At 41.2% G+C, this 24,678-nt stretch overlaps 1 protein-coding gene across 4 annotated transcripts in view; it reads left to right on the forward strand.

Annotated features, from left to right (window-relative positions):
* Nucleotides 1-20,688, forward strand: part of Stx11 (syntaxin 11) — a 40,573-nt gene extending 19,885 nt beyond the window's left edge. For 2 of the 4 annotated variants that reach the window (XM_087190078.1, XM_004846021.4), the window contains exon 2: nt 19,029-20,688. In XM_087190078.1, coding sequence (XP_087046204.1) covers nt 19,029-19,897 — 869 coding nt within the window. In that variant the 3' untranslated portion in view covers nt 19,898-20,688. Of the gene's footprint in view, nt 1-7,372; nt 14,089-15,817; nt 16,170-19,028 lie in introns of those variants that run through there. The other 2 variants (XM_087190079.1, XM_087190080.1) reach the window with 2 other exon arrangements.
* Nucleotides 20,689-24,678: the final 3,990 nt, after the last annotated feature.

The following is a 24,678-nucleotide window of genomic DNA, read 5'->3' on the forward strand; positions in this document are numbered from 1 at the left end:
GATGAGAAAGAATCAGGGTAGGGGCTCCGGAAAGATGGAGGACGCATGGCCTTTTGCTCTCAGCTGTTTTTAGGGGGTGGTGATTCTCTCCCCTCTGCCTGGAACTTGCCATTTCTAGATTGGCTACCAGGCACCTCTGCTTGACGTCATTTCCTCCTTTTTAGTTAGCTTAGAGTTAGTAAGGACGTGTGTGGAGATCTGCTGTTCTCTATAATGACCCTAGAGTGAACAATACAGTGAGTCTAGGGTGAATACACGTGCGTGTATATATATGGTAGTGCATAGTTGTGAATACACACTGTCTTAAAGTTAGTCGGCTGCACAGCCGGGGATGTAGCTCAGTGGCAACACATCTGCCTTGCAAGTGCAAGGTCCTGAGTTCGATTTCCGGTACTGGAAAAATAAAATATAAAGTTGGCCTCCACCCTGCTTTCCCTATATTCTTTTGGAGGTGGGGACGGCTTATGGTTTGTGCGCTTGGCTTTCTCTCTGTGTCCCGCCTCTCAGCTCTTTTTCTGGTCTCTTGGTGCAAGTCCCAAGGCCATTTGATGCCTTGCTTTATCTGGGTTTTTTTCTGCCCCTGTCTTTGACTTGCTTCTGAGGGGAATTTCTCTAGTAAAGCTTGCTTTTAACTCCTTCTAGTCAGGATTAGCTGGCAGACCCAAGGAGGCCCCTATTTTATTTTCCCACCTGCAGACCCCTGTCCCTACATCTGCTGTTGCATTTATGGGCACTGATGTCCCTCCCGGCCTGTGCACCCACTGTCTTTTCCACCGAAGTGTGCAAAGAGAGCTAACCTCGTCAGAAATGCCTGAAAATAGCCACTCCACTGAGCATGTTTACTCAAGGAGTGTTTATTGAGGATTTCCTAGAATTCCTGAGGTGTCTGGAATGCACGGCAAGCACAGCAGGTGCAGGCTGTGAGTCCCCTGGAGCTCACAGGCAAGCATGAGAGAGACCGTGGACAAGAAGCCGTGTTATGAAATGATCAGTAATAGAATGTGATGAGCGCCTGATGGAGGAAGCACCAGAAGTGTCATGTAAGAGCTGGATACCCAGCCTGGCTTTAGGTCAGAGAAAACATCACATTCTCAGGAAGCCAAAGTTACATCAAAATAGAGCTAGGAGGCTGGGACCTCCTTTTAACAAAGGCAGATCTTTTGGGCTGCTTAGTTCAGAACTGACGGGTGCTTTGTGCCTGTGTCTGATGTGTGAGCACACAGGCTGGCAGAATAGAACAAGGAAATGAGTTCTTCATTTATGGAGTGAGGTAGAGAGCAAGGGACAAAGAACAAGGCTCTGCCTCATTCACAGGCCTGCGCTGGAAGCTGGTTGAGATTTTCATCTGTAATATGCAGTGGAAGAAAATAAACAGAAACCTCTGAAAATCTTCAGCTTACATCACAGCTTTAAAAAAATAGATCTAAGAATGTGATTATTACATCCTAGGAGGGTGCCTGCCGCATCCTGGGGGGACCACAGGAGGCGCAGGTCCTTAGAGGGCTGTGCGACTTCTCAGCGACCACTTGACTTTCGGTGCTCTGGAGAGGTTGCAGTGTGTAGCCGTTTGTAAGTCCGTTTGGAGAGAGGTAGTGGTTTGCAGGTCGTTAGTTGTAGCCTCCACTTAGCAGGGTCCTTTTCCTCCTTTTCTGGCCACTTCTTGTCCTCATTATCGTCCTCCTCATCACCATTGTCATTACCTGTTTGTTTCCCCCCCACAAATGATAAACTCAGGAATTATCTCGGTTTTTAAATTCAAAATTGTTTTGGTATTGTTTTCAAGTTCTATTTGTGCATTGATAGGGTATAATGTGATATTTTGATATATGGATGGGTGTATATATTAGCACACACAATGAAAAAAATCAAGCTAATTCACGTACCCATCAGTTTGTTTATCGTTGTACAGGGAGGCATCTGAAATGTTCTGTCTTATTTGGAAATACACAGCAAATGCATTCCTATGGATTGTAGTCACCCCGCTTTCTGTCTGCATGAAACTTTGCACCTTTTGTCAGGAATTCCCCACTTCCTCCTATCACCAGCCTCCGGTGACCGTCGCTCTGCTCCACTCCCAGGCGTCCACCCTTACTGGGCTCCACTGTGAGTACTCGTCCTTCCGCACCCAGCTTGCTTCACGCAGCCTAGTGTCCTCTGGGTCCATGCTTGCTGTCACAAATGACAGAATCTCCTTCCCTTTAAAGGCTGAATTCTATTCCATGGCGAATATATTAATAGATTTTCCTCATTCTTAGCTTTTTAACATTGAAATACTTGCACAATTTTTTATTTACATTTATCATATTAAATAAATAAATACCTTAGGTTTAGTATCAGAATTCATGGGCAGTTGTTAGGTTGAGAGAGGAACCAGACCGTGTCCTCAGCAAGAAGCTATTTCTTATTTAACCTGACGTCACCAGTATGCCAGTGCTGACATGTGCATATGTAACCTCTGCGCATCTCTGGTAATTACTCAGAATACTGCTCAGCGCACTAATTGCAAGGAGGAAGGGTTATATTGCCATGAAGCAGCACTTCACTCGATGTAGGGAAAGCTGCGTAATGTTCTGCTGTGACCCACTTTAGTCAGCGGAAACATATCCACACTGGCCAACAGAAGCACCAAGAAGAGCCGCGAACTTGAGTCACCTGCAGGAAAATGGATGCATCTGGAATGGATAATGTTATGTAAAATAAATAAGACATACAAACTTAAATATCACCTGGCGCTTCTTGTATACGAGAAACCCAAAATATAAATAAGAGAAAAATAAAACATATATAATAGAAAATAGGGGGATAGATCTTTTGCAAATGGCTAGGGGACCGACCAAGAGATGCAGAGAGAAGGGAGGATGGAGAGGAGAAGGAGATGAAAACAGAGCTAAGATGTGCTACATACATGGACCAACTCCCCACAAGGAAGGTAATCATTATGTACTGCAAACATGTACTAATGGAAAATAAAACTAAATAAATAAAAGCGAAAATACCAATAAAAGAAAGGGTTAAAAACCCTAGTGCAAGTGGGCAGGGCAGTCAGGCTTAAGGATGACTGTAAGTGAATGCACTTGGTAAACCCTGTGATGACCTTCTGCTATGGATTCTTACATCTTTCCTCCCATCCCTGGTTGACTTCAAGTGTAACTTACGCTCTCATTTGTGTTCTCACTTGTTTTTCTATAAATATTATATAACAGGAGCATTTGAATGATGAGGGAATAACTCTGGACATCTTTTCCTCTACTTTCTATTTTGTATAGGTCCATTGCTGGAGTAGAGGTAATGAGTTTAGCCATTGTGACTCCAGTTGAATACTTGACTGATTATAAATTAGTTCCAAAAAATAAATAAATAAATTAGTTCCGCTTTTATATTGTCACTAAGGATTGGAGATTTTCAATAAACACTTAGGGGGGTCAGGTGGAATATCTTCTCTCTTGGAAAATGCAGGACTGTAGAGAATGGAGCTTGTTTCCTAAAGGAATCAGATTATGGCAGTGTCAGCTCAGGATTAACAGCTAGCAGAGCAGAGTGCTGTGCAGTTAGCATATTTCTGTTGTTTGATTGGAAGATTTCTCAAGTCATTAATTGCCCTTTACTAAACTTTGAGTGGTGTGGATATTTCTCATTGCCTTCGACACCTAGATTCCTACCCCACCACTGTTAACAGCAGCATAAACAATAAATATTTTTATTACATCAATTTAGTCCCAGCAACTAAAGCATAAATACATCTTGTATTCTTGTCATTTCTCTAATTTTTGGCTACAATAGTAAGTCTAAACTGGTAACTTATTTTTAATTTTCATTATTTGCTAAACAGCAAATCATATTTTTATTGAGAATATTTTATCTCTTATAAATTATCTTTCTATATATTTTATCCATATTTTATTATCATGTTATTTTCTTATTAGTTCAAATTATCTTTTTACACAAAAGTGACTATATAATGTGTATTTTGTTGTAATTATTTTCTTTCAATTTCTTTTAAATTTTTTATTTTAATGTATTACCAGTAGATATTAATAAAGAATATAAAAACACTTCTATGAAAAAATAAAATTTCATAACAAAATAATTGCAGAGTAACAATGGTAAATACATTGTATATCATGATCTTTAAAAATGTTTTCTATTGCTAATCTATCTCTCAACTCATATTCTAAGAAAACCATACTTTTTTGCATAAAACATTTTAATTATTAAAGTATCTGACACTCAGCATTATTTTGAACAATCTCTTCCTATTTCACAATATCTGATATACATTTTGGTCCTTATTTACATGTTCAGTTTCTCACACCAGAGAGGCAATGCAATATTTACACGTGTGTTTGGTTTATTTCACTTATGAGTATGGTCTTGAGGTGCATCCATTTACCTAGGAATGTCTCGTTTATCCTTCTTTATGGCTGAGTAGTACTCCATTATATTAAAAACCTCATATTTGTTATCCATTCCTAGGTTGATGGGTATTTGGGCTGTTTCCAAGATTTAGCTATTACAAATATGCCGCTATAAACATGGGTGTGCATAAATCACTGTGGTATGATGCTTTTAGTTCTTTTAGGAAAATACTCCGAAAGGGAATAGCTGCGTCAAATGGGACCTCTAGTTCTAGCTTTTTGAGGAATCTCTACACTGATTTCCACAGTGGTTGCACCAATCTACACTCCCACCAACAGTGGAGAAGGGGTCCTTTTTCCCTTCAGCCCCGCCGGCATTTGTTGTTGGTTGATTTCTTATTAATAACCATTCTTGGGCTAGGGATTTAGCTCAGTGGTGCCACAGTCTGCCTCGAAAGCGCAAGGTCCCAAGTTCAATCCCTGGTACCTAAAATAAATAAATAAATAAATAAATAAATAAATAAATAAATAACCATTCTTTCTGGAGTGAGATGGAACCTCAGCCTTGTTTTAATTTGCCTCTCTTGAATGACTAGTGATGTTGAACATTTTTTCATATGTTTATTTGCTGTTTGTACTTCTGAGAAGTGTGTATTCATCTCAGATGCCCAGTTTTGGATTGAGTCTTTAAATTTAGGGGGTCTGATTTTTTCAATTCTTTATATATTCTAGATGTTAGTCCTTTGTCTGAGGAACAACTGGCTGAAATTTTTTCCCACTCTGTGGGCTGTCTACTCTGTTGGAGGTTTATTTTGCTGTACAAAAGCTTTTTAATAGGACAAGATCCCAGTTGTTGATTCTTTCTGTTATTTCCCATATGATCGGGGTTTTGTTCATGAAGTCTTTGCCTACTCCTATGTCCTCAAAAGTTCTCCCTATTCTCTTTTCAAGAGGATTTAGTGTTTCTGTTTTAATAGTTAGATCTTTGATCCATTTTGATTTTAGTTTAGTGCACAGTGAGAGACATGGGTCTAGTTTTAGTCTTCAGTTTGTAACTGTTTCAATTTACTGCTTTTATTCTTAATATTAGTTACTCTTTTTATTGTAAAGAGATTTCAAATTTTATAGAATCAAATTTGTTTATCTTTCTCTTTGGAATTTCTTCCACAGGCTCAAATTTTATAGAAAGAATATATAAATATTCTATACAGAATATATATATATATATGTATATATTCAGCTTTATTTTCAATTAGTGTTACTGTTACTGATTTTGCAATTTTAAGTCTTTGATTTTTGGAGTTAAAGACAATTAAAATTTTGCAAGTGAATTATATTAGCCTGATCACTTAAAAATGTCTTATTATTGTCTTATGATAGTTATCAATGTCTGCTAGTACTTCCCTCAGTACCATTGCTGTGCTCTTTTCAACTTATAAAAAAATCATTTATTTGATATTTCTTTTAGGATCATTTTTTTATTTTGGATTTTTTGTTTAATCTTTGGTAGGAATTTTGGATTTAGTTCACCCAAAAAAATAACTGGGGGAGAGTTTCAGATCCCTCTTGTAAATAGGTGCAAGTATTGTCAAAGTGGGATGTGCAGGCAATGTTAACACGAGAAGACAGGACCCCCAAAGAGTTCCCAGCTACCTGCGAGCCGAGAGTCCCACGTTGCCCTTTTGGTTAGAGGTTTGGATTTCCAGAAAACCTTTTTGTTCTTTTTCGTTTGTTTCATTTTTTCCCGCAGTGTTTAATTTTATCAAACTTACATCTGTGTAGTTAGTTGTATAAAACATTTAGTGAAAAATGAAAGTCTCATGAAAAATGTCTGTCTTCTCCTCTTCCATTTCTCCCTCACCAGAACAGCCACTTTCAACCATTTTTGGTATTTATCTTCGTCTCTCTAAATAGCACGCGTCTATTACTATTTCTTGGTTCTTTTATGTAGGCTTCACCTATTGAGTTCTGCGTATGAAAGATGACTTTGCTCCTGCCCCAGACAGGCACCCTTCCTGTCCCCTTTATCCCCAACACCACCATATCATAATATAGGTTGGGCCCACATCCGCATCCCGTGATTGTATTTTTTTTTTTTTAGTACTGGGGATCGAACTCGGGACCTTGCGTTTGTGTAGCAGGCGGCAGAACTACTAGTCTAAATCCCCAGCCCCCAGTGATTGTATTTTTATGATTATGAAAAGTGTAATCGCAGCTGAGCCATGCATTATATCATGACTACTTTCTTTTAACCACATTTTTTTTTTTTTTTTTTGCTTTCCTGGAAGTTAATTACCTTAGAATTTTGTTGCTGTTGTTAGATTTCTTATACCTATAATCTGTTCAACTCTAAGTTGTCTAAATCTCCTCTCGAGAAACGCTGGCCCATCAGGAACTGCACGGGTTTCATCTTTCTGCACAATCCAGGGTCCTCTCCCAGTCTAGACAGACGCTCTTTGGGGTCAAGTGACAGCTGTCACCTTGGAGTCCCCCCGAGATGCCTCAGCCCGTCCTCTCTTGCAGTTCATGTTAGCATTCTGTATCTTGTATCTTGCTGGTTTCACTTCCTTGTTTCGTTGGGCTCTTCCCAAATATCTTTCTGAGAAAAAAGAAAAGTACAGAATTTCGAGACCGCGTATCTGAAATAGTTTTTATTCTGCTTTCACATTTGCTTCACAGCTTGATGGAGCATAAAATTTTGGGTTGGAAATTCGTTTTTCTTGAAAGTTTACAAGCATTATTAATCTGGTTTTTTTTAAGTTTCCAGTTTGTATATGAGTCCAGAGGTATTTTGGCTCCTGTTTGTGAGATATCTCTGTCCTTCACCCTCTTCTTTTCTCTCTTCTTACTTCCCCATCTCTGCAAGCTCACATGGTCTCATTCTCCTGGAATCTGTGTTCTTCAGCATGGGGATGTAAAGGACTAGATCTTTACATTCTCTGTATTCACCCTGTATTTTTTGTCCCATTTTCTTTTTTTCTTGAAAGTAAATCTTTTTCCATCTCCCATTTTCCTAGCTGCAAGTTGCAGGCCAGTGTGCTGGAAAGCAGATGAAGGGAGAAGGCGTGGAGGTCCATGGTCCATGCAGAACACTCACCTCACCTCCTGACTGCACTGCGCCAGGATCCTCCTTTCCCCATTGTCTCTCGCCATATTCAGACTGGAGTCTCTTGTCAGGACATGGACAGGGGATGGGGAATATCCCTACTTTTAAAAAAGCCTCTAGGCAAGTCCAGTTTGTTGCTACCCTACCATCACACCTTTCCCATAGGGACTCAGCCATTAATCCAGATTCCTGAGCCTTCAATATTCACATTATGGTGTAACTTTGATTGTTTCTTTTCCTTTTCCTACTGCTGGCTGAGGATCAAGATTTTTTTGTTGTTGTTCTTGTTTTTGTTTTCTGAGACAACATCTCACTATGTAGCCCAGGCTGGCCTCAAACTTGAGGTGATCCTCTTGCCTCAGCCTCCCGCGTGCTGAGGTTACAGACTTGTGCCACCATGATGCCCGGCTGGGAACGACTTTCTTAAATCTGTTAGACAAGTTATCAGTTGTTCATTTACTTTACAACTTCCCAAATTGTATTGCTGCTTTCTTCTCTCTTACTCTTTATTCTGGTTGGCTTTTGCCTTTTAGAAAAGTGCTTTTAGTGGAGATTTGGTCAGGAGCAAAAGTAGTGTTCAAATGGCCATTTCACTCAGAATATAGGAAGGATCTTTTAAAAAAAAACAAATATGTTTTCTGGGTGGAGCACTATAGCTCCTAAGAGCACGTATCTTCATAAAATAGCTATTTACATTCTTAAAACATAAAGGACATAGGACTGGCTGATTAGGTGGGCAGGATTGAATTTGGGTAGATGAGAGGGACATATGAGGGACAAGTCTGGCTGGAGGACACCTTCAGAAGCAAAGCAGGATAAGATGGCACCGCCAGAGTGGACTCTAATTTAGGGCAGGAAGTGGGAAGTAAGCAACTCAGCTGCCATTCACAAATGTTCTTGCCCAGAGTGCGGAGTTCCGGAAAGGGTTATGGGACTTTGCAGCCTCATTTAAACACTAAACTACTAAATCTTTGTATCACAGCTGGCACCAAAGGTGGAAATTGAGAAATTTACTGTAAATATGCAGAAAACTGAAAGTGTTATCATCTTCAGTGTTCCGTCTTTAGAAGTGTCATAATCCTATACCAGACACTTAGCAATGGGGAAGTTACCTAAGTCAGTTCCAGTTTCAGCTGTGTCTGTATCTTAAATATTTCACCAGTCTTATGTCAAAATTCTAGCATTTTCATTTCCATTTTTATAGATAAAGCATACATTTTTATTTCTAGGCTGTGGTGTATTTTTAGCTAATAGAATCGAGACATTTTGATATTATGTTAAAGTCTGGTTATAAAGGATACTTGGCAGCAGGTAAAATGAATAATAGTGTTTCGAGTTGTGTGCATTTTTAATGGCTAGGAATTATTCTGCGTGGTTACCGATCATCTGTATATGAGAGAATGCATAAAGCTGTTCCTTATAGAAATGTCTGTGCTTTTGTGTGGACAGGAAGTTACTCACTCACTATAAACATCACCAATTCTCCTGCAAATGAGCAACGTCCCCTTTAACTGAATAGAAGCTCCTGTGTAAGGGGAAATGAAATTATGTTAGTATCAAAAGATGCATCTTTTCAGCACCTACAGTTGCTGATCATGTGTCTCTAAACAGCGCAGTTGCTACATGGAACCCATTATATTCAGGTAATGTGTAAAAGTTTTCACCTGCTACATGCATTTTAGTTTTTTCGTTTTGTTTTACAAAGAGTAATTTGTTTTTCTCCTTGGATAGGTATAATGTGAGATAATCACTTTGTAGTAAGAATGTTCATTATAAGTGAGTTTGTTTTCTTGGCTCTCATTTTGTTTTGAGACGGGTTTCATGAGGTCACCTCGGCTGGCCCTGAACTCGCCTCTCTCCTATATCAGCCTCTCAAGACGTTGGGATTACAGACACGGACCAGAGCACTCAGTTTTGGCCCTGTTTTATATAGTACATAGAAGGCATCTAACTCATACTTCCTTGAGGTTTTTATTGAATATAGAGTATTAATATCCTATGACTTGAGTTACAGGACTAACAGAGAAACTGATAGTAGAATACTGGTTTGGTTTTATAGGATCATTCAAGATCATGGGAGTGAATTTACTTCCGAAAGAACAGTACTTGTTGGGGCCAGGGATTTAGCTCAGTGGTTTCGCCTCCTGCTGTGCAAGCACAAGGACCTGAGTTCGATCCCCGGTACAAAAAAAAAAAGAACAGTACTTGTCGCATGTATCTTGGATAAACTGCCAGGAGAAAAGAAACTGTTTATGCTTGGCAGTAGTTCACAATATAGATAGATATTCCTTGACTTGCAGTGGGATTTTGTTCCTTTCAATCCATCATAAATTGCAAATGCCAGAAGTCTAACGTACATCAACACAGCTGACCTTCTGAACTTTACAGCGTAGCAACAGCAGACCCTGGAGTATGGGTTGTTTACCTTCGTGCTCACATGGCTGGTGGGGACTGTGGCTCACTGCCGCTGCCCACATTGTAATAGAGGATGGCGCTTGGTAGTGTTGGCCTGGGAGAAGATCAAAATTCAAATCCGGAAATACAGTTTCTACTGACTGTGTTCCTTTCACACCATCTATACTGCCCCCAACAAAACCTTATTAGCTAGATGGAATGGGGAAGCTTACCTTTATGAGACACTTGGAGGAAGATGTTTGATGCTGTAGACTGAACTAAAAGTGTTAATCTGCTCTCAAAAGAAAACCTAGCCCCAGACTTTATAAACACAAAGTCACGAAAATACCAGTCCTCAGGCTGACCCGGGCACTTCAGGATTCTTTCATCATCTCTGAGGGGTGTGGAATGGGGAAACCACCTTGAGATGCTTAAATATAAAAGCTCACGTGAGCCTTCCCTTCCTGTCTAGGATTTCCTTTCTTTTCCTCGCCTGGGTGTGCTTTGTATTTGATGGCTCCTGCATAATAATTTTGTTGGTGGACTGTTCAGTGTGACCTGTGTCCCGTGGCTCTGCGTCCCTGAGGGAGGCCCTGTATTTTACACAAGGACAGGGTCAGTTCTTCTAAATGCTGTCTCTTAAGTATTCACTACCTTGAATCTGTAATAATAGAGGACATTTTTATCATTGGTTGTTTTGTAGATATTGTATGTGGTTATATTAGATGGTGGGAAATGTTTACGGTTTGTGTCAAACAATTCTGTAGCATTTGATTTTTAAATTATTGTTATAAGGAGCAAGGGCTGTTTTCATAATCAGAAAAGGAGATTTTACTATAAAATCATTGAAAAAGAAGTATGTAGAACCTTAAGTAATATATTAACCCATGGGTATTAGTGCTCACTTATCCTGGAAGAGGCAGGTAATAAACTCTAAGCAGTACATTACCAAATGCACTATTTACATGACTAAAATTGCACGAATGAATGAGAATAAATAACACATACAGGCAGCTTACCCTCAGCCGGGTATTAATCAGAGAATTTACGAGGCTTATCTCAGTCCTTACCACAGTCCGGGGAGGTAGGTAACTGCACACAGGGAGGACGAGGTTGATACACCGGCAGAGGGCTGGGAAGCACCAGCGTCCTGTGAATTGCATCAGCTGTTGGGATTTGCGCTTTCTGCTGGCAGCCTGGAAACCAGTGAGGAAGCCCAGCGTGGCAGAGATGGGCTCTACCTGTGACTGCGCCTCCCGCAGGACCCTTCACTCTCTCTTGTTCTTCCCTAGTAGATGTGGAATTCTTAGCGACCCCACAGCTCTGAAAAGGAGCACTCTGCTTCCCTTTAGGGTTAATAAGGTATCCTCAACTTCTGACATTCCTTAAACACTTAGTTCTATTCATTCTATGTTTTCCGCTTGTTGGTATGGTGGTGGAGCCTTCGATGACAGCGTGCAGTCCTCTGCAGAGTCACCCCACACCTGCCCCCTGCTTTCTTTCGGTGACCTGAACAGGAGACTTGTGGTACACTTAAAACTATCCACTTCCATTTCAGAACTGGCTCTTCAAGTTCTCAAAACCTCTTGTCAGACTGCACCTCCCCCAGGGTTAAAACTGCCAAGTATCTGTGTGCTGTCCTGACCACACAGCCCAAGGACTGTGGGTCACGTGCTGATCATCGCAGTTAACCACAGTCCACAAAGGGAAGGGCTGTCCTCAGCTATCTTAAGAAATGTGTACTTTAAAACAAGTGTGTGCTTTATATTAACTTTTGCATAGACTGACTAGAATATCACACAAGGTATATAATTTAAGCCATGATCAAGTAGACGATGTACATCATTGGGACAATTCTTTGGTACATGCTGCTTACGTTGGCATTTTAGAATTATACCAGTAAAGTTTTGTTTTAAATGCACGAGAGTTTTCTTTCTAAAAATTATGTTTTTTTCAAGCTTCACGTCCTAAACTTTGTTTAAAGAAGAATACATATTAGGGAGCACAGAGAAACCCAAAGAAGGGTGTGTCAGTTGGCTTCTTCAGTGTAACAGTTGTTATTCATCATGGCTGTGAGGCTTGAAGGACATAATCCCCGTGGGGCTTCTACAGGAGTTGCTGGCAGACAGTGAGCTTTAGGTGGGTCTCCCCCTGGTCTCACCTGGGCTCAGATGAGCTCTGCCTGTGGTCCTCACCCTCCAGGAGGCCAGCCTGAGCTTTCCCAGTGTTACTAGAACAGTAGTCCAAGGGGACAAACCCTAGTGTGCCATGCTGCTTCAGTACCTGTAGCATGTTCTACCTCCTCTTGCATTCCCTTGCTTAAACCCAATCTCATGGCCCAGTCCAAGTTCAGAAGGTAGAGACCCTGACTATTTCTCATGGGAGGTACAATAGTACCCCCACCCCCATCTACTGTGATTTCAGTTACAATCAGTTGTGGTCCAAAAATAATAAATGGAAAATTCCAGAAATAAGCTATTCCACTATTTTAAATGACTACTACAGTATGTTGCTATAAACGTTCTATTTTATTATTAGTTATTGTTGTTATGTTTTTTTCTCTGCCTAATTTTTAAATTAAACTTTATCATAGGTATGTATCCATGGGAATAAGCATAGTGTGTAGAGGGTCTGGTACTATCCATGAGCGTAGGCATTCTCAGAACATCTCGAAATGTATCCCTGTGGGTAAGTGGGGGCTACTGTACTGCTAAGAATTTGTGTCTGTGTATTATTTGTCACATATAGTCTACCTTGGGCAAAAAGGACTCGAATTTCTCCCAGAAGGAAAACATGCTCATTCCCCCTTGGGATTCCCATAATCTGGTGGAAGCACAGCATTAGCCTCTAAGTCTAGAGAGTTACTTCTGATGTGCACCAGATACAGGCGAAACACCTCAGGTACAGCTCTTTGGTTATGGGGCCGCTTTATTCTGAGACAGTGAACTAGAAAGATAGGCTATTTCCCTCGTGATGAGAGGGAAAGCTTAGCTGAAGTAAACACTCCATTTTAAGAACAAGCAAACAATGCACGGCCAGGATGCAGAAGCCAAGGCCAGGATTCGCTTCTCCTAGGCCAAGATTTGCTCCTCGATCGGGGCTCAGCTCTGGTTCTTGGGAGTGGCTCCCTGGTTTGAGTTCTCAGCAGCTCTTGACTGCCTCTACACACTCCTCCTCTCCCAGAAGAGATGCTCTGCTGTCCCTACCATAAAATTCTGAGATCCTGGGGCGAGGGCTCCTGATCATGAACTGGTGGCACATGGGGGCTGGAGGGACACAACTCAGCCCATAACATTGTATGGACATTTTTTTCTCTTGTCTCTCTATAGTAAGTAGGCACAAAGCCTCTCCTTTATGGAGATAAGACTGTACATTGTGATTATAAAAAGTTCACTAGGGGAAAATTAGGAACAATAACTTTGTGGTGGTTCTTTGTAGCGTATAGCGTACTGGTTATTTATGTATGTGGTTGTCATTCCCATTCATTTTCTTCTCTTTTCCGTGTGTGTGTGTGGGGGGGGTATGCTATTGGGGATCAAAGCCAGGGTATCTCACATGTTTAGCAAGCATCTTTTCTTCCTGATACGGCAGAAAATCTCAAGATTTTATGTGCTGCATGTGGCGGGTTCTCCCCGTCAGCACTGGGGTCTCAATGACCAGGATCTTTAGCTAACTATTCACTGTGAATGCTTCAGAGAATTTATTCATGAATTTGAAGAATTTGAAGCTTGATCTTCCATTTTTAAAACATTCTCCTCTGATTGGTGCCCTTGGTAATTATAATTGTTTACTATAAAGGAAGAGGTTGGAGTAAATGATCTCTAACATTCTTGGTAACTTTGCCTTTTGGGCTTCCATAGATTGTTTGCATGACTCACTAGACTGGGGGTGAGTTCTCAGTTGGCTTTGACTTCTCTGACTTCCGTCCATCCCAAAGGGCTGGAAGGTGGGGCTTAGGAAAGCTACCAGCTTTGCAGTGGGAGGGGAGCCCAGCAGCTAGCTACTTGTTTCCTTCTCTGTCAGTTCTTTGCTTGTTAAAACTGCCTCCAAACTGAGGACCATCGTGGTTCTCCAGAACTGCAGGATTTTTATGAATAAAAAGCTGGGATAATAGGTACCTATGGAATGAGTCAAAGTTGTGAGTGTGCATTAGAATTAAGTGGGCATCATCTTAAACCTTCTGGATCCAAAGCTGTAGTGGCCCAGATATCTGCAATGTTTGAAGCTTTCCAGGTGAGTCTCTGCCTCCTAAAGACTAAAAGCCACTTAGTTATCATCTCTGTCTCTCTTTTTTTCCTCTTACGTTAAATTTTATTATTCAGTGAAAGAAGGCTTAACCAATTCTCTTTTCTTTGGTTTTCAGGACAGATTATATGCATGCCTAAAATAAAAATTAAAAACCAGATGCAGATTTAGGGCAGTTGGTTAAAGATTTTCTTTTGAATTCTTCATCTCCATGTGAATCACAGCACGACTTATTTTTAGCAACTTTATAAATACAATTTCTTAAAGTTTTTTATATTATCCTTTATCACAGTGAGATATGAAGGTCAATTGAATTGTTTCATCTTTGTCAGTTACCATGGTTCTTTTTGGGGATCTCACAGTACGGAATCAAGCTACTGGATGGGAAAGTTATTTTGATGGTCTTTTTGTGCCATCTTCTATAGCTTATATAACTTTAGCAAGGTATGCGTTTCTAAACTTTTGAGAGACGTTCCTGGGTATGGCTGCCTCTTGGTTGACTTTGTTGTAGTCTTCCTAGTGCCTGCTCCCTGGTAACCAGGAGACCTTCAGTGTGGGTGAGATCAACCTCCTTGGGGCCAGGCTGCGGGAGGAAGAGAGGCTGGAAGGCCATAGTATCTTCACATCCCTTGTGCCTTTCCTTTCTCTGTCCTCACCAGACCATGGACCTGGGCCTTCAAATGAGCTTGGGCCTTTACCTCATTAAGGACCTATAATAGTAGAGTTGTTAGGTCCTAAGGAGGAATGACTCTCCATACAGGTGTTTCTTTTTTTTCAAAAAAAAATTAATTTTATGGATACAATTTTGATATATGTAATGATCACATTCATCATAGGGCATAAAGATTTTTCAAACAATTTTCTGTTGTGTTCAACCTAAGCTTTGCTGTTTGTCTTGTGGATGAGATGATTTCCCCAAACAGGGTTTTCATGGCTTTAGAGAGCAACAGACAGTACAGGACCTGTGTAGGATCACTGGGACCCCTACAAGCAGATCCCAGGTGTCCCAGTGGGTGGCGCTGTCCCTTTATTTCCCACTACCTTCCTAGCAAGGTGGTGTCTCCTAAGGCTTGGCCAAGATGCAAGAAAGGCATCTATCCTCTGTTCTTGTCCTGTCATCAAAATTTACCCATTTCCCCCCATCCACCTGTTGCATGGTCGAATATATTGGCCACTAACCTAAGCACGTTTGGATGCAGGTCAACTCCGTGCGAGCCAGCTGGTGTCTGCTCCCCTGTAAGAATAGCGTTAACTCTCTTCTCTGCCTACTTTTTCTACCTAGGAGAGTATATATAATTTTCATGTCACTAGATAGCCTTCTAAACTCTGATTTATGTCGCAGCCAGTACCTTATTATTGAGCATTTAAATCATGTCTGAAATTCTGTAAAAATAATGTGGTGATGAAGATGTTTATAACTATGAGCTTCACATGTCTGTAGATAACCTTACAATAAATTCTCATGGATCAAAACAAATGCAACTTGTAAAGCTTTTTATATATATGTCTAAACTATTCTCTGGAGAGGTCCTATCAATTTACCCTCCTGCCAGCATTTTTGAAAGAGTTCTCAGAATCCTTACCCATTTATAAAAGATTATTTTTTAAAATTCCTACTAACTTGGTGAGAAAAGAGAAAACCCACAATATAATTTGTATTTCTTTGTTTAATAATGTAACTCTTTACAAATGTACCTTTATACATTTGCTAAAGATAATTTTATGTTTAGTGGTTGTCTTATTTCCTAGTCGCTGGAACAAAATACCCAAAGGAGGAGCGTTTTATTTGGGCTCAGTTTGCAGAGGTTGCAGCGCAGGCTCTGATGGCTCCCAAGAAGGGCGGCATGGCAGAGGAATGGGGGCTCACCTCTCTCGGTGCCCAGGAAGCAGGGTGAAGGGAGGAGCTGCCCAGGAAGATAAACCCGACCCTTCCAGGCCACGCCCCCAGGGACCGCCTCTTCCGGCCAGACCCCACCTCCTAACACCAAGTCAGCTCTAGCCCCCTTATCCAGTCATCTCTCAGCAGTCCCTGCGATGAGTGCATTGCTGCTCTAGGGGACAGTGGTCAGGTGGGTGTAATCTGGAGACTGACTTTCCTCTTATGCAACCTGGGATAAATTATTTCGTCTCCTTATGCTGTACCAACTCTGAAAGTGACACTACCTGCTTCACAGAGCCTGTATGAAACTAAAGACAATATCAAGTGACAGGTGCCTAGACAGCACCAGACACAGTAATCACCTGAAATAGATCTGTACTCCTGTGTTCTATGTCATCTGTTCTTTTTATTGTCTTCGGGTGAATGGTGGTCTCTTTTTTTTTTGTAGTTTTCAAAAACAGGTACTGCCATGTCAAAAAGCTAGAAGAAAGGACCTTGAAAGTTTTCACCATAAAGAAAATGAGAAATGTTTAAAGAGATAAATCCATTCAACTGCATTTATACACTATGAAATGTGTACATGTATTGAATCATTACAGTGCTAATATGTACAATGTTTATGTATCATTTAAAAATAAGTTTAAACTAATTGAAAGTATAAACTAGCTTAACTCATTATCTGTCATATATTGTAACTTCTCCCCCCAAATTCTGCCTTTTAAATTTGTTCACAGTGAGGAAATATTTGAATACCAAGACATTCAGGCAGAGGAAGGTGCAGTTTGGTTCAGGCTGGATTTTTTTTCCTGATGCTCAGTCATACTGTTAGGAAAGTCACCTTCCTCATCATCAAGAAAGTCTGGTATTAGGGCCGGGGATTTAGCTCAGTGGTTCCAGTGCCTGCCTCGCAAGTGCAAGTTCCTGAGTTCAATCGCCGGTACCAAAAAAAAGAAGAAAGTCTGGTACTGATTTTAGTTACAGATGGCAGAAATGGCATTTTAAACAGGAAAACTTTTTATATTAAAAATCACTATGGTGGAGTAAAATATCTGCTTAATTTATGTAAATAATGATGATGGTGGAGGGATGGGAGGTCATGGCTAATATTTCACTGTTTTCCATTTATCGCTAAATCCAGATTGTCAGCATTGCATTAGTGGTGCAGTGTAAAATTAATTACTTCAACTTGAAAGAAGCTTTTAATTGGAGATCAAGATCGCTGGTAAATTGTGTAGCCATTAAGTGCTACTGCTTCCCCCTTCTTAAAAAGAATATCACAAAAAGAGACTTTTTTGGCCATAAAATCTCAAGTATACAAGTAAAATATTCTCTATATTGGCATATATACATGCAACTAAAAATGAGAATTTTCACCTCAAAGGAAAAGTATACATGTAGAGAACATTATTTTGCTTCATTAAGCAGGAAAATTATCAGAACCACTCTTATAAAACAAATTTTGCTTGAGTTGCCAACTTAATTCAAAAAGCTTTAAAAAATGGGCATATATTCCAGCCCTGTGGTAGATAAACGAGAGTGTGTTGTATTACTGCTACAAGGCTGTGATAGAAATTTCCCATATAAAAGTTTGCTTATTAAAAAAAAAGTTGTTAACAATGCTTACCATTAGGGAATGATGTTGGGGAAAGGAGTAAACAATCTCAACTTCTGATTTGTTTTCCTAGTTTCCTTGTCGCCCAGGCTGGGTTTGAAACCACAGGATCAAGTGATTATCCTGCCTCAGCCTCCCGAGTAGCTAGGACTTACAGGGTTCTGCCACTGCCTCTGCCTTCAACTTCCAAATTTTATACTGTGCTTCCTTATTAGATTTGTCTTTATTTCGTTGTTGTTTTACTTCACGTGTTTTTATTTTCACAGTATCTTGAAAGGAAAAAAAAATTAAGCTATGCTTTCCATGGTAATTACCTGAAGAGTTAAATGCATGGGATGCACAGGGGATTTTAGAGTTGGTTCCAAAGCCTTGAAAATTGTCTTTATTCAAGGGTCCCTATATTTGCAAGTCTTTTCTTCTCCTTTTTCCTCCGTGTGTGTGTGTGTGTGTGTGTGTGTGTGTGTGTGTGTGTTTTGATTTGTGATGACTGGAAAAGTAAATCCAGAAAAAGATACTGTTTCCCAGAGCAATCTAAAATTTTAAATTGCTGGTTGAGTCCCGGGCCACAGCTGTGATACTGAACTGTAGAAGCCCAAAGGTCACAAAACACAACCGTGGTCGTGGCTTTCAATCATATTATTTCTTTACTTGTAAGCAAAATGCCGTAGAACACTCAGCTTCTAGGTATCAGCTACATCCAGGAATAAAGAACCGGGAGCACTGAGCAGAATGCTTCTTGATTTTAAGCTTCAGCTCCCTTGAATGCAAATAAATATTTCACTGGAAGAATCTAACCTTTCTTTTTTTTCAGTTTTTATTTTTTATTAGTGCATGTTTGTAGTGCATAATGACTACATTCGTCACACGGAGTTGGTGCATGTACATACACAACTTTATTCTTTTTTTCATCCCCTTCCCTCCATCTTAGTTCCCTTCCTATCGGCAAAAGATCTATCTTCCTACTTCCTGTTATCTTTTATTTTGCTCTTTATTTATACTTTGGGATTCTTGTAGAAGAGAAACCCTACAATTTTTTTTGGTACCGGGGATTGAACTCGGGTCCTTGTGCTTGCGCAGCAGGCGGTGAAACCAGAGCTAAATCCCTGGCCCTACCCATGCAATCTTTAAGCTTGTATCTGATTCACTTCACTTAACATTATGGTCTCAAAGCGCAACCATTTTCCTACAAATGGTTCAAATTCACACGATTATCCTTGTTTATGCCAGAGCAGTACTCCACCGTGCGTAAATAGCACGTTTTCTTTATCCACTCATCAGTTGGTGGACATGTGGGCCACTTCCAAGATTTAGCTCTTAAGAACTGTGCTGCTGTGAACGTGGGTGTGCATGGATCGCTGTAACTGGACGTCCTTAAGTCTTCAGGAAGACACCTAGAAGGGGCATGGCTGGCTGTAACCTTTCTATCTCCACTTGCAGGCAACATGAAGGACCGGCTTGCAGAACTCCTGGAGGTGTCCAAGAGCTATGATCAGCAGTTCCCAGACGGGGACGATGACTTCGATGCGCCCCACGAGGACATTGTGTTCGAGACGGACCACCTCCTGGAGGCCCTGTACCGAGACATCCGGGACATCCAGGAGGACAACCAGCTGCTGATGGCCGACGTACGGCGGCTGGGCAAGCAGAACGCCCGCTTCCTCACGTCCATGCGGCGCCTCAGCAGCATCAAGCGCGACACTAACTCCATTGCCAAGGCCATCAAGGCGCGGGGCGAGGGCATCCACCGCAAGCTTCGTGCCATGAAGGAGCTGAGCGAGGCGGCCGAAGCCCAGCAAGGCGCGCGCTCGGCGGTGGCGCGCATCGCGCACGCGCAGTACAGCGCGCTCACGCGCACCTTCCAGCAGGCCATGCAGGAGTACAACCAGGCCGAGATGAAGCAGCGCGACAACTGCAAGGTCCGCATCCAGCGCCAGCTGGAGATCATGGGCAAGGACGTCTCGGGCGAGCAGATCGAGGACATGTTCGAGCAGGGCAAGTGGGACGTGTTCTCTGAGAACCTGCTGGCCGACGTGAAGGGCGCGCGCGCGGCGCTCAGCGAGATAGAGAGCCGGCACCGCGAGCTACTTCGCCTGGAGAGCCGCATCCGCGACGTGCACGAGCTCTTCCTGCAGATGGCCGTGTTGGTGGAGCAGCAGGCCGACACGCTAGACGTCATCGAGTTCAACGTGCAGCAGACGCTGGACTACACCGGAGAGGCCAAGGCGCAGGTGCGCAAGGCCGTGCAGTACAAGAAGAAGAACCCGTGCCGGACCCTCTGCTGCTTCTGCTGCCCCTGCCTCAATTAGCAGGGGCCTCGCAGCCCGGGCCCAGCTGTACCGGAAGAGGGTCTCAGCTCCTTGCGGAAGTCCGGCTTTAGAGAAGGAAGAAACGCCAGGCTCGAGCATAGGAGCCCAGCTCTTGCTTGGAGAGAAGCTGAAACGGTCCAGTGGTTCCTGGGAGAAGGCAGATCCTGACTGACATTGTGTGAGCTCATTAGAGACAGCAGCAAAGTCACATAAAGCACCCATGCTGTCTGTGGGGTCATGTCTGAGACTCGCCCCCTAATGGAGACCCCGGGAGAAGGCAGTGCCTCGTCTGTCGGTGCACAGACTCATTATCCACACGGACATCTGTGCGCCCTATCTGAAAACTTCCTTGGTTCCGTCCGATTCTGAGTGAAATTGACCGTGGGGAAATTGGACTTGTTCCTTCCTGATTCGTCATCTGATGTATGCAATGTGATTCCGGCCTAGAGATAAACCTGTTATTTTTTTTTTCTCAACTCTACTTATTAAAATCACGTTGAACACTTAATATTTTATCTCCTTGACTTTTAATATCTTCTACTAGGATATACTCGGGGATTATTTTTCTAAACATTTTTAAGCACTTAATATTGAGGAAGCACTCAAGTAGAGCTACGAGTCACATTTTATGGATTTTTCACATCAATTATATAAAATTTGTCTTTTTACTTGATTGCATGTGCACATATATATGTAATTGTAAATACTAATATTCACCAACGTGGGTACATAATGGCCAGTTGGCTTGGCTTTACTTTTGTAAGTGTGCTATATAAAGACCAAGAAAAACACTTCTGAGTTTTGGTGTTGGTTTGCTTATTTTGCATTTATCTTGCTCCAGTGTGCATGTCCATAGTTAAGTTTAGGTCAAGACTTTATTTTTAACAACCTTGCCTTGGTTATGTTAGTAACGACAGGTGTTGAAGGCTGAAAATATATACAGACCTAGAGATAATAAAATTATGTTCTTGGAAATAGTTTTTTTAAACTGAATACTATTCTTTTCACACATTAAGATGGAGAAATGCTAAATGAAGTAACCTTATTTTTCAAGTAAGCTTAATTATAACATTGTAAATATCCCGTTTATGCATTTGTATCTCGCCCATTTCATTTGTGTTCAGTTTACTTTTTTAACTATTGTTAAAACTTTTTCTACGTAGGTACTTTGAGGCTACAACATCTGGGTGGAATTCTGACCAAAGCGGAAAAAATGATAAACTCAAGGAATTCATATAAGGGTGTCTTACTTTCTCCTCCTAGCTCCAATAGCTAAGCAAAATCATCACATTTTAGAGCTCTGATTTGATTTGCAAACCTTGTGATGGCCTAAGCCGAATTTGTCATGCTTCCCATCTTTCTCCTGAGCCAACTCTTAGCTCTTTCTACCCCACACTTAATGCGTGAGTAATTTTTAGTCATATCTCTCAGGACCTCCAGAAGGTGGAATTTTCAGAAGAGGAGAAAGAGGAGTCCGTAACCTCGTGGAGGTTCACTGCCGGACCTACTTGTAACCAGGAGAATCTGGCTCTGTACTTAGTTTTAATTTCATGGTTCAACATGAGAATTGTGGAAAATGTGTCCTACTGTGCTCTCCTCAGTTTTTTTCCTATTTTCTCTCTCAGCTGACCCAAGGAACATATTTCCCTTTTGACTTAATTCCTTTTCCCTAAGTGAGGGGATAAAATCTCCTTGCACCTCCACTGCCAGTTTTCATTGTAGATAAGAGATACTGCAAATGAACACTGTCAGCTGCTTTCTGCAAGAAGTAATAGTTCATAAACTTGACTAAACCCTAAAACATTTTCTTTGCTGCACACCATCATAAAAGTAAATGAGTTTCAGGTTCTGTGTATTTTAATTCCTCATTTTACCTTAGAGAATCAGAGACTGCACTTTGCTAAGAGAAGGAGTGGACTGTTGTCTTTGGAAAAGCATAACTTTTCTTCCTGTTGTCGTAACCACCTGAACTGGCATAGTGGCTAAGGGTACAGATTCTCAACTCCAGCCCTGAGGCATGAGTCCTGCTCTGCTGCCTACTAGCTGTATGAAGTGGGTGCATTACTTAAGCCTCAGTTTCCTCATCTGTATAATGGGGACAATAGGACCTACCTTATGGCCTTGTTGTCAGGAGTGAATGACTCTAAATGTAAAAGCATAGAAAAGGTACCTGTTACTACTAAGCGCTATGTTCACTGTTGCTGCTACAGAACTTTTTTTTCACCAGAAACTCATGTAAGTTAATAGGTGTTAAGTTTGGAGGGAAATAATTTATTCTTCAGTAAATATCCTTTAATAAAATGGAAAAAGAAAACAAGATTCTATCTTCTCTGAGATTAGGGCCTTTTTCCCCTATAGTGATAAAATCGTTTTCACAGTGGTGTTTCAATTCCTTTGCATAACCAAACATGATTTGAAGAAGTATCTTCCACCACAGACATGTAGCAGAAGGGAGCTGTTGTGTTCTGCTTAATTTTAGCAAGTGCTCTCTCCTGATTCCCCCCAGGATGTGAGTCAGAAAGTGCTAGATGGAGCCCTGGGAAGTTATGGAGCCTGGATCCTAGACCCAGGGGAAGACATCACCTGGCCCACATCCTGCCTTGTGCCCAAGCCCACCTGGCTCTGACTGCCATGCCAGGCAGCCAATGAAATGCCAGCTTTTTCCAGGCTCACGGAGAAATGCTGAGGGTTGGCTTTCCCTGACCCTGTGACACTCACTTGCAAACTCTGAAAGGTGACTGGGCAAGAGGAAGACCATGTGGCAATTCTGTAAATATCATACACTAAGATCTTTTTTTGGGGGGGGGGGTACCGGGGATCGAACTCAGGTCCTTGCGCTTTCGAGGCAGGCAATGGAACCACTGAGCTAAATCCCTGGCCCAGCTAAGATCATTTATTGTGTGAAATGAGAGAACCAATTACAAAGAACAATGGATCCTTAACAGCAGAAGGTGAAGACCTTTAAAACTACTTTAACACTTACAGTGACTGCTTACAACCAGCCAGATGCCCAACCTGACAGTGATGGCAAAGCCAGGTTATAGGTGGTGACAACTCCAGAAATGTCATAAATAGGAAAGGTGCTCATCTAACATGTTGGTGACCAAGATACTAGAATATTTGAAAAACTGATCATTAAAAAATTTGAATTGTGACATCATAGAAGTAATTTTATGGCCTTTGAAGACAATAACTTGGAAAAATAGTAGTATTCTTTTCCCAGCAATTCATTTATATTTATTTTAAAAATAACACCTGTACTTTACGGTTAAATGTCATGTGAAAATATTTTTTAAACTGTACCATATATAGTTAATAGTTTGAAAGGAATCTACTGAAGATTGTGTGTATCTAATAAAATAAGGAAACAATAGTCTTGGGTTTTAGGTATAAGTCTTCCCATTCTATTTTCTCCCATCAGACATATTTTCCATTGTTTTCTTTGAAATATGCAAAGTATCTACAACTGCAGCATGCACTTCATTCATTTGTAATCAAGATTTGAAATATCCAATTGTCACCAGAGTGACAGTTGACTTGCTTCTGATAGCAGAACTGAAAAGTCATTGTGATTGATATAATGTGAATGAATAGGATCTAGAATGTAACTTCATCATCACATAAATGCTGAGTGTCTTTATTACCATGTTGAAAGAATGGACAAGTGTTCTGATGCACTAGAAGCTTTTGTTGCAAAGGTTTTATGTTTAGCGGTATGAGAAAGGTTTTCCGACCTGGCTTTCTGAATGAGATTACAGAGGATGCTTTAAAACTAGCAATATCCTACACTATGGAAAGTGAGAAACAAGTTTCCGGTATTGCCATTTTTTAATGCTTAATGCTTATATTAAAGTGTATTTTCCATCCTGTTTTAATTTTAAGCATCTGTCCAAGCCACTCCCTGAACATCTTCTATTTTTCTGATACCTCAACGTTTTCATGGTCTACAGCCAACTGCTGAGACGTCCATTACTCTGCATCCTCCTAGCATCTAACAATATCTGATACAGGTAAAAACAATAGGGCAGGTCCAGCTGGGTGTGGCTCAGGGGCTGAGTGCCTGCCTAGCACCTCAAAAAATAAAAAATATCAGAACACGCAAAATTACATAAAGGGACCCGGAAGGAAGCTCCCCTGCCACCATCCCAAGCTCCTAGGGCAGAGAAGCTGAGCTGGTCCCAGCACCCGGAAGGAAGCTCCCCTGCCACCATCCCAAGCCGCTCAGGTGCCAGAAGCACCCCCCGCCCCCGGAAATGAGAAGACACGTGAACAAGTCTCAAAAACAGACTTCTGGATCACCTACAGCAACCCCAAAGGGAAACGAGATGGAACAATCTGATACTCAACCACCTGGACTCTCTGAACTGGCAACAAAAGAGGATCTGGGGAAAATGAAATCAGAAATAATTACTCAGATAACAGCAAAGATTTTGCTCATGGTGCAAGACATGATTAATAAATCTAGAGAGGACACAGATAAAAAAAATAGAGGATCTGAGGAACATGATGGAATCCCAACATACGAAACAAATGGAATCCATAAAACAGATGCAAACAGATTTCCAGGAGATTAAAAACTCCATCGAAAGTCTGCGCAGCAGAATGAACCAATGTGAGGATAGAATTTCAGATATACAAGAAAAGATTGCAATTAGTGACCAGCAAAATTACATAAAGGGGTGATTGAACAATACAATGAATGTTTAATTGCAGTAAAATACACAGAATCATTAATCCTCCTCAAAATACCCTCCCTCACTTGGAGCACACTTATCCCATTA

This window comes from Heterocephalus glaber, unplaced genomic scaffold (assembly GCF_053883595.1).
Source record: "Heterocephalus glaber isolate CG9 unplaced genomic scaffold, H.glaber_assembly_v1.0 deba00001550, whole genome shotgun sequence".
NCBI lineage: Eukaryota > Metazoa > Chordata > Mammalia > Rodentia > Bathyergidae > Heterocephalus > Heterocephalus glaber.